This window comes from Ixodes scapularis, unplaced genomic scaffold (assembly GCF_016920785.2).
Source record: "Ixodes scapularis isolate PalLabHiFi unplaced genomic scaffold, ASM1692078v2 ptg000627l_1___fragment_1__unscaffolded, whole genome shotgun sequence".
In the NCBI taxonomy this organism is placed as follows: Eukaryota; Metazoa; Arthropoda; class Arachnida; order Ixodida; family Ixodidae; genus Ixodes; species Ixodes scapularis.
In genome coordinates, this window is record NW_024610013.1 from 607078 (window position 1) to 617500 (window position 10423).

The 10423-nt window shown below is 44.6% G+C and overlaps 1 protein-coding gene across 1 annotated transcript; it reads right to left on the minus strand.

The window, feature by feature from the left end:
- Window positions 1-466: 466 nt before the first annotated feature.
- Window positions 467-1789, minus strand: LOC121834211 (putative nuclease HARBI1). Its single transcript, XM_042287955.1, has 3 exons — window positions 1387-1789; window positions 521-853; window positions 467-488 (listed from the first exon to the last, which is right to left on the minus strand). Exons 1-3 carry the CDS (start codon window positions 1770-1772, stop codon window positions 467-469), a joined length of 741 nt encoding a protein of 246 aa, XP_042143889.1. The 5' UTR covers window positions 1773-1789.
- Between the last annotated feature and the right edge of the window lie 8634 nt (window positions 1790-10423).

The following is a 10423-nucleotide window of genomic DNA, read 5'->3' on the forward strand; positions in this document are numbered from 1 at the left end:
TGCATTCTCGACAAACCTGCTTGAAAAAAAACGTAACTGGTCAATAGATATCGACCGGAAAAAGGCAGTAAGCTTTCGACTAAAAATATTCATCGATAAAAACTGAAAATTTCATACTCACAATAACAACCGAAAAAAGTATGCCGATTCCAGAAAAATAAAAACTGAAACCGCAGAACCCTAGGCAGCTATTATAAGTTGTATTGATTCGTAATCTCAGGATACTACTTTCATCTTGCTTACATAAAACCACGGTATCTTATGCTTCGTTAGATTAATATAAAAATTTGTATGAATATTTTTATGCCATAAAGAATAGCAATGGACGTAAGGAGCATGCACGTGTTGCACATATTACGTCAAGACAGCTAGTCGTCTCGAAATGTCTTGCATGAATATCTCTGTGCCCTTCAAAATATATGGCCTAGATTTACCGTTCAACAATGCTTCTTGTCGTCGTGTGTGCCTATTGTATGCGACCTCGGCTGCTGATGACGGCGACAGGAATGGCGTCATCGGCCATGGTTGACAGGAGTAGCCGCTGTCACCAAGCAGCAGGCCGTCGTACTCTCCACTGGCCAGCTTGACTGCCAAGGTGCTCTCCGTGAAGATCCGAGAGTCGTGGGTGCTTCCAGGCCACCTTGCAACCACGTTGCGAATCCGAGAAGAGGTGTCAACGACCACCTGTACGTTGATGGAATGGTATCCATGGCGGTTGACGTACGCCTCCTCGTGCACATGGGGTGCCTGGATCCGGACATGGGTACCGTCAACAGCACCCACGACCAAAGGAAAGCCGGCCATGTCGTAGAACTTGTGCTGCAAGGCTGCCCCCTCCGCAGCGTCAGGCCATCTGCGTCGTTGATCCCCTCAGCAATTAAACCACATATAGTAAACTTACAGCTACAATGCTTATGAATACCTTTTTAATGAGGAATGCTAAGGACTTTGGCTGTGCCCTTCAAGTATGTGGTAGCAGTAAAGTGCCTCAGTAGCACCTATTCAATAGTGAAGTTTGCATGTTTTCATAGGATCCCTTTTTATTTTTGTTCAGTTACCAAGACCTATAAAGTGACTGTGATTCGGTGCAAGTCCTTACCAAAAGTGCAAACGGGTCGCTTTCTGAGGTTTCTCAGAAAAATAGCGTGCCCGGGCCCTTTCCAATCGGGCAAGTAGGACGCTTACGGCCGTAATCATTTTTTTTTTCTATTGAAAAGGGGGAGGGGGAGGGAGGGCTAGTTACTAGTAGGTAGAATATTACTGCCATAAAAAGGCAACCTACAAAACATCCCTATCACCAGCAATTCAGATATATTTTTAGTGTATTTACTTTACTTCAATACGGCTGGCAAACTACAATTAAAAGGAAAAAAAAAGGACCCTTACCGTATGAAGTCTTGTGCTCGACGAGCCAGCGCTACGGTGACTTGCCTCACAGCCCGTGAAGCACTTGACACATGCACGCGGATGTAGTCGCCTGCAGTGATCAGAAAGTTCCCAGTTGCGTAGAACTGCAAGGCGATGATCACTTGCTGCTCCGCAGAGAGGGCGCGGCTACGACGTGTACGGCGCTCCAAGTCCGGACGCAGTGTGTCGGCGAGAAACATTATGCCCGCTCTTCCAAATCGGAACCGTTGCTGCAGCCCATCCTCGTCGAAATCCTCAAAGGGGTTCAGGCGGTCCCGCAGCACACGCTGTCGCCTCATCATTGCCGCTGCGTACTGCGCGTCCGTGCGGTCTCTTCTGTGTCGGCGATTCCTTGCGTTGGACATTCTGCCCGGTATCAAAGTCGGAAATCGGTCCGCAAATCTTATCAGTCAGTCCGTGGCCGGTCGGAGGGTTTGTCGGTGGGTCGGTCGGTCGAAGGGCAGAATACAGACAGGAAAACTCAGATGATAACCGAAAACGAGAAACGCGCGTTGCGTGCAAGGCCAAGATTCCGAGACATTCGGGCTAGTTTCAAAACTTCCCACCACGCGGCGCTCAAAGACCAACCTGCAGAATATTTTTCAACCAGAAAAAAGTTCCCCTCGCCACACTTCCCATTTCCTCCTCTCCCACAGTTGACTTGACGGCGGGGAGACTCCTTTTGTTGCTGCATCTCGGGGCCAGATAGGCCAAGCTAAGCGCATAATGAGCGATTTGCGGCGGGAGGCACAGCGACCCCTTTCCTCCGGCGATACCAGAGAAGCGCCCGAAACCGAACCCTCCTTTCTGCAGCATTTCAGAGCCTAGCCTCTCGGTTTTGTCTCTGAATTTTTGTTTTGTTTTGCGATAAGCATGCTTGGCTACTCCGAGCATTTGACTGCTTCTGCCGTCCATGTAAAGTGACCCAAGGCCATGTGAGGATGGGCATAGGCTAAGGGCCATCGTCCAAGAACCCTAGAGTTCGAAGGAACTACCGCATTTTCCGGACTATAGCCCGGACCCGGTGCATAGTCCGCAGGGAAATATTTTGCGTCAAAAATAAAAGTGCTTGCTTAGATAGTCCGCACCCGGTACACAAACGGCACCCAGTGCAAAGCCCGCACTTAGCACCTAGTCCGAACGTAAAAAGTATCATACTCAGCAGACCTTGACAAACGCCTACTGTATTAGCTCACGATGAAGCTTTATCGTACGTAAATCAACATTAGTATAGTCCGTTACTCATAAAATCCTTCACGATTGTCATAGTGAAAGATCTAGAAAAATTATATCATTGTATTGTCCGCACCTGTAGATAGTCCGCATCGGGTGAATTTTCAACATTTAAATTTATATAGTCCGGAAAATACGGTACTAGAGAGTGTAGTGTGACCCCATGGGTACTTGAAGAGGAAGCGGCGAGCCTTACAAAAAGTGTTTACGGGACGGGAATTCATGCCAGCGTGCGTACTCTAACATGTCCGGTGCTTTTACCCCAACCCACCTGGTGTTGCCTAAATGGGACACACGTTGAAATAAACAGCGATGGGGGCTGTCAGACCGTTGCTTTTGTTCTGAAATTTGACCGAAACTCCAAATATTGAGATCTGCAAAAATCCATAATACGAAGCAGAGCCTTTTTTTTTCGGTTCCTTGCATTTTTATATTGCGTTTTGAGATCCGACTAGTGACCAGTGCCGCGTTTAGACGTCATATTGCACGTGGCCACACCGGTGACTAGAACTCCACCTTTCCGTAAACAAAAGTTTAAAGTACAAGTTCACCCGTCAAATTTTGGGAGTGTAATTACAATATTGCGTTAATCTTTCTCAACTCATTATCTCTTCTCGAAATGGTTAATCACTTTAGTACAGTCGCCCTCTTGAGATTTCTAGGCGAGATATGGCAAAAGCATTTTCCAAAACTAACTGTTTTACATTACCGATTCCTTTCTTAAAAATCACTAAAATTTAAATATATCACATTACAAATTACTGATTACTAAAACTATGGGCATTATCTTCGTATTACATTTAATTTTTGCAGGTAGAGTTTGCTTGTCGATAATGAAATATCAGTCTGCTGTTGCAAACAGTGCAATGTAGGCGCAATATAATATATTACTGTCATGCCGCAACCTTGTTCAGGAAGCCGCCGATGACAACGAGGTTTTACGATGCGCTAGTAACTCCAAAGTATCTGAATCAGTGGTGTCGCCATGCTGTACTACAGCGCAACATATGAGATTAGACCATAACCGTGCTCTCGCAAGCTCGTTTTTAATAAAAAAAAGAAGATAATATTTTTTCTTTAATTCTCTACTTGTGCTTGTAAGTTGCAACACAGCAAGAGCTACTCCAGTCTATTGTAATGTATCACTGATATCCGATAAGCTGAGGTGGCGTAACCTGTGCAGCATAAAATGCTTTGACGGAATCGTTTGTTCTTAGGTTCACACGTGAGGTGCGAGCTAACCTAACCTTTACCTACAGCCAAGAATAAAGGCTCCGAGCATTAATTGGAATGCGACGGAAGCACTTCGACTTTCCGGACTGCCGTGACTATATCTGGAATGACTTCTCTAATCGAGGTGAACACACGCACACATATACCGGAGGCACTGTTGAAGTCTCAGGGGCTCGGGTTTGCGTATAGATTATCATTTGCGCCGACACCCGGTTTTCGCTTTGCTAAAATATTTCAACAACTGCCAGTCTTGAACGGGTCAACAAAAGAACTGATCGTTTTCACGTGGTTGGGTTAAAACTATGTGGTTAGGCTACTGTATGGGTGCACTACTAAAACCAATTATAATGACATCTAATGCGACAATCACTTTCCTGTGTACTTCATCTTGTAAATAACACTTCTGCGATTGACATGTACTTTTGCGCGCGTGCACCGTCGGAAAAAGTCGCACCATTAAATGATCTCCCTTCTTTTTCTTTTCTTTTTTTCTGAGCGAGAAAAAAAAGGGGGGGGAGAGAAGGTTGTTGAGGGTAAAAAATGTTGGAGATATGTGCTCTGATTGTCATGATTGCGCATTTTTGATCACCTAACCTTTACAGCTCCCACATGAACGCGACGTCCCATGATGTCAACCGCAGAAACAGTTTGATCACTACTCGTACATCAGCCACTGCATTCGGCTTTCAGGTTATTGTGCACCTTCGTGCGTGTGTGCGTGCGTGTAACTTTGATATTTGTATCTGATGTTTAGGAGTGCATATCTCGTAATATTTTCTGGATATAGCGTTGAATTTTTTTTGTATATTCTTTCCGGAACGGTAAATCATCTAAAAATATTTTTTTCCTCGAGTTTTATAACTGAAAATATTTACAACACTTCAAACGTGCTTCAGTGTGAAAAGTTCCCCAACTTCAGCGTGCAATTAAAAATTTTTCTTTTTTTTCTCGAGGAAAATATTTTACACTATATCGCGTGGTGTTCCATTAACATGTTGCATTATTTTGTCTCCATGCGAAATGCAGCGCTTCGAAATACACGAACTAGGCAACTTTGACATTTTTACCCAATATTTGTGAGTTGTTATCTGGCAATGTCTTCAAGATATAGCATTGAACTATATCTGATATGCTCTTAACAAGAGGGCCTATCACCTACATAAAAATCATTACACTCACTAATAACTGGACAAATTTACAGTGCGGCAAACAGCTTCCAGGGCCGAACTCGTTCCCAAGCAATAACAAAAGTTACAAGTAAAAAAAGAAAAACGATACCGACATTTTTAGAAGCTTTTATTTCTACGCCACACAGTTTTATTCTGTCCAGAGTTTGCGAGCTCAGGCTGAACTCAAGCAGGATTTACCAATGAACCCCTCTAAGCGATCCATTATTCGCAAACACAAAGCAGCGTAGTCTGTTACGATCCGTTCTACCTTAAAATGGACCGCAGCGCACGCTACGAGCCATCGGAGGTAAATCAGTTCCGAGTGTGTGACACGTGACATGCGCTGAGTGTGGCACGAGGCCAAATGAAGCGCTCGCAGCGCTGCATTGGCTGGAACGACTTGCAGCGTCCGGTGTGGTCCATCCCTGAGTATACAGAACATAATCTTGTACCAAAGCAGTATGTCTGACTTCTCGGATTACCCCGAAGACATCTCCAAGCAGCTCACAAAAGTGTCATTGTATATTGTCAGAATGTCGAACCGGACCAAACCATTATCACGGAGTACCTTCTGCACAGGACAAGGCGAGGTGTTAAGTGCTCGCTCAAGCGTTGTGAGAGCCAGTCCTTTGAAGACAGGATATAAAGCTACGACCCTCGTGAGCCAATCGGGGCATCGGAGCAAAGCACTTGACGATGTGCCATAGAAACACGATCCTCCCACGGAGAGCTGTCTCGTGCGTCGCTCCCTTGCTCTGATTGGCCAACGGGGATCGCAGCTTTCGCGGTTTACCAAGTTATGGTGAAACGGAGATACACTCAGTCCGTGTAGCGTTTCTATCTGATCGTTTTTTCTGTTCCACGTATTTTTAAAGTTCAATGTCACGGTTTGAGCGGAGAATGTAACGTGGCTTTTTCGAAGCTACTGGAGAATCCAGTGTATGTCTGTTATCTGTTTCAACGGTCGTTTACTTACAAAAGCAAGCCGGGTCTTCCTGACAGAATAAAGTGCTCCTCGCCGACATTTACGATTCTGCCCCATTCCATGATTAGTTTAAGAAATAATCCAAATCCGAAAGCCCCGTTTCCATACCCCTGCCGCAAACCCCCGCGTTTTGTCACACATCTTCAAGAACCCCGGCTTTTAAAAACCAACGCCCGCTTAACAATTTTCAAGCTTCTCCCCTTATATTGCTATCAACGCGTTTCTTCCTACGCATTGTATACATGATTAAGCAAGGGATGGAGTTGACAACGCGACCACAATTACTACTTTTGTGTACTTGTTTATCGAATGCGCTCTCGTGGCCCGAAGTCGTTATAGAGCGGAAGGTAAATACACTGCCAAAATAGTCTGTACATCTGTAACAAATAATTACTAATAATAAACAGAAACAAAGAAGCAGGTCACGGGCCACCGCAAAAACGTCACTGATGGCATTTATAATAAAGTTAGGTCATTGATATTAGCAACCAACCAGATGAGGTGGTTTTATCCGTGGACTGAGCAAGGTAGGAAAGATTAACTCGTATTTCAAATTAATGCTGGTGATTGGGTCCGGACACTTCATCGAACGCCGTCTCATCGAAGCCATTTAATCGAACGTTATTGAATCAAACGCCGCTTGATCAAAGCCGTTTAATTGAATGCTTTAAAATAGTATTTGGAGATCGTTTCTCGTTTTCGGAAATAGTTCATTTTGCATCGAAGGAAAACTATATTCTATGCCATATTTTCAATTAAATGTCAGGACCAAGAAAAGAACTGCTTTTCTCCGGCAATATAATGGTAGTCGCATGAGGACAAACACGCGTACATTATGCAGTGCTAACTACCCCACGACAACCAGAAAGTTTCTGGCTCAGTGACTTGGTGTGCGCCGCCTATTTGTGTCACACTTCTGCTACTAAGCTTGTCTAAAATAGGGAACACCCAAGATCACAATTGCTTTAAAGATGTCATTTACGCACGAGAAAACCAGAAAGTTTTAGATGAGGCGATGAAAGGGATAAAAAAAGGGTACAAATATTTTCGGGCATTTCATTATGCACGTAGTTCGTAGCTCAGGCTCAAATCAATCACGATTTGCACAAGAAGCTGTCTGGTTTTCGAAGCTTTCTCCCAAGCCTCCCCGTTATTTACAGACTTGGGCTTGAAACATTGAACCCGAACACAAGAAAGAACGCAGTGGCGACTCCTCTCCCCCCTTTCCCCCTCGAGCGCCTCGATACCATGAGACATCGGAGGTGACTCAGTGCTGGGAAAAGTGACACGTGGCATTCGGATTTGGTGCAGCGATGCGCGCCAAGGAGCGAGAAGTCATATGAAACCCTCAGAGCAGTGCATCTGCTGGAACAGCTTGTAGCGTCCGGATGTCCTACTTCCATCAAGCCCCACCTCAGCGACCCGAAGGAATTCCGCAAGCAGGCTCTAAAGCGACCCATTGTGCGTTTCGAAAACCTTGAACGGGCAATAACGTTATCACAGAGTTCCTGGTATACTGAACAAAGAAGAATGATAAGTGCACCCCCCCCCCCCTTTCCTCGCTTTCAACATGAATCACACACACCCCGTTCCAGTATTGCTTCTTTCTTTTTTTTTCTTTTTTTTTTAATTCAATATTTCCAAGCGCGGGAGGCATGGGGTAGTGCGAGAGCGCCCTGTTTCAACGACTGCTCTTGTGAAAGATTGCATAAGTTTTGTTTTTATATATTATTATGAAGCCGCCAGTCGCTGCAGTTATGGCTTAAATCTCTGATGAACCCGGATACTTGGCGTTTTACAAATTTAGAAAAATACAAGGAGAGTCAAATGGCTCTGTCTTTATTCGCAAGGTTGTTGGATTCTTCAGACTGGGGATCCGAGCAATTCAGTGTAGGAAATTCCGGTGTAGGTCGTTTCGGTGCCGACATTTCGGAGCACGGACTTTTCGGTGCAGAGACTTTTTGCCGCATGGATATTTTTGTGTAAATACACGTTTGGAAGTTCAAATAGCTGAGCTTTCCAGCAGGCATTGCGGACGGCTAGCGGACATTTCATCGAACACCGTTTCATCGAACACCGTTTCATCGAATGAATGGATATTTCATCGAACGCCATTTCATCGAACGCCGTTTCATCGAATTTCTCTGTATCGAGTTTTGAGGCATAACAGTGCTTTGTAGATGTTTTACCTTACATTTGTTAAGACTAACGTAGTCACTTAAGAAACAGTCTTTAGGGTGGAGCCAAATTACTAGAAATAAAAACCATTGGTATAAAAACAAATGGGTATGCGACTTACTGAAAAGTTTTACTCATGTACCTGTCAGAAAACATGATACTGGAGGTAAAGGACCGACACTTAAAACACTTTTGAATGTCTGTCGTTTTTTTTACCGGCTGTCCGGGGGTTTCGGTAATGTGCCATTTACACCAGCTCACTTGCACACTTACGCTTAGTTGAAGGTTTATTCACGAAAATCATTTAACTGCCAGGGTAGCACGCTTATAATAAAACGATGCTCTGCCAGGAGAGCACACGAAATAAAATATAATGATACCCTGATTATCAGCTTTATGCTCAGATTGAACGTTTCTGTTTTTTTTTTTTTTAGTTTTCAATCTCTACAGAGTACAGCTGCACAAAGTGTCAGCCAACATGGTTTCGGGCTACACCTGGACTGGAACCACCTCCCCTTCACTGTCAACTTTATTACCGACCCTTTTGCCTATTATGAATCATCTTCAGGACGCTTTCTTAGGAAGGCCAACCCGCACCAGACAATAGTAAAGCCCTGGGTGTACTCTGTCACCCTTTCGGATCCTCACATAACCCAAGGTTACAGGTACACGCTGTCAAACAATAAAACACTACCCGCTTCCCAGAAAGCACATCGTGCTTTCTGTTTCTTTTGCTGTTTTTTTTTGTCTCATTTTTAATTGTTTCATGTGACGTGAAGAGGGGTCATTGTTTCATGGAGGCTTTTTTCTCGAAGCAGGACATGTTCACAATGGAACTTATCTCGTCACTATGCATACTGTGATTTAAAAAAATGGAGAATTAGATGACGTTGTGTATAAAGATCAAAATAAATTGCAAAAATATTGCAGGCTGTAACAGCGTTCGATGAAAAGGCGTTCGATGAAACGGCGTTCGATGAAACGGCGTTCGATGAAACGGTGTTCGATGAAACGGCTTCGATGAAACGGCGTTCGACGAAATGTCCGGACCCAATATAAGGGATGTAATTATCGAGATGTCTTATTTGACTATGTTTTTCCCCCTAATGAAAATATACGATAGGTGTAATCAAGCAATTATTTTCCTGTGTGATCCTGGGAGGACATGTTCATCGAAGACGTAAGGTACACGGATATTTCGGTGTAAACGGCCCGTCATTTCTGGCAATAGCATGCTTTAATAATTTAAAGGTTAGAATATACGTCAAGGACATCTTTATTAAGATTTGTCATAATTATGTCTGGATGATAGGTATGTAACGTGCATAAGCATGCGCATATGAAGTTACTCGCATGTGTGGCTTGATAATAATATATTCCGGAAAGAATGCCAGTTTCTAGCCCTCCCAAATACTATAACGGCCACGTATCACAAGTGAGTCGTCGTATACGTAATAAAGTCTGAGGCCTTCAAAAGAAATATAATCATGCACAAAGGGTAATGTGGGCCCCTTTTATTTACAAAACGCGTGTGCTCACTGCTCTGTGACCTTATCGGCGTTGCTAGCAACGCCCCTGAGGAATCGTCGAGCACCATTGCAGTCCCTGATCCCGGCTTTCCAAAAGACGCTACACGCGGGTGCAAGTTTATTCATTGTGGTCGGAGGCGAGAAACACATGCTCTAACCCCCGTGGGGCGGTGGTATCTGCTAAAAAGTCGAGCAGAAAGAGAAGATGACATTTTTTAATGAAGTTCGGGCAAAGAATAATCGTAAAATAAGGACAAAAGCGACTCTTTGCGTCGCTTTGTGTTCCACGACCATGCAACAAACACTCCACACACCAAATATTTCGAGCACCGAAATGCCCTAGACTCTACATACTGCTAGATGAAGCCTAAAACAAACCATTGTACTATACATGGGCTGTACCTACGCCACAGAAGAACGTCGCACGCCGGTTTCGACCATGCTGGTGGTTGAGACGACCGCGATTTGCAGCGGAGCTATGGAAGACGGTGGTGCGTTGGGCTGCAGCAAGCGCTCGCGCAACAAAAAAGAAGCGAAAACTACACGGCCAGCTTCTACCGTACTCCGGCGATCGCAACACCGGCGTGCACTGCGACGGAGATGCTGTCCAGAAAAAGAAGGCACGAATGGCATGCAGAGCCGGCTCAGGACAGACGTCGATGATGGGGCCGCTCATTATTGAGTTTGCG

Bases quoted from the DNA above. Each gene is read 5' to 3' on its own strand.
- LOC121834211 (XM_042287955.1), bottom strand. From the start codon at position 1,772: ATGTCCAACGCAAGGAATCGCCGACACAGAAGAGACCGCACGGACGCG. The intron at 854-1,386 runs GTAAGGGTCCTT...TCAACGACGCAG, and splicing joins CGAGCACAAGACTTCATACG to ATGGCCTGACGCTGCGGAGG. The intron at 489-520 runs GCCGATGACGCC...CGCCGTCATCAG, and splicing joins GGCTACTCCTGTCAACCATG to CAGCCGAGGTCGCATACAAT.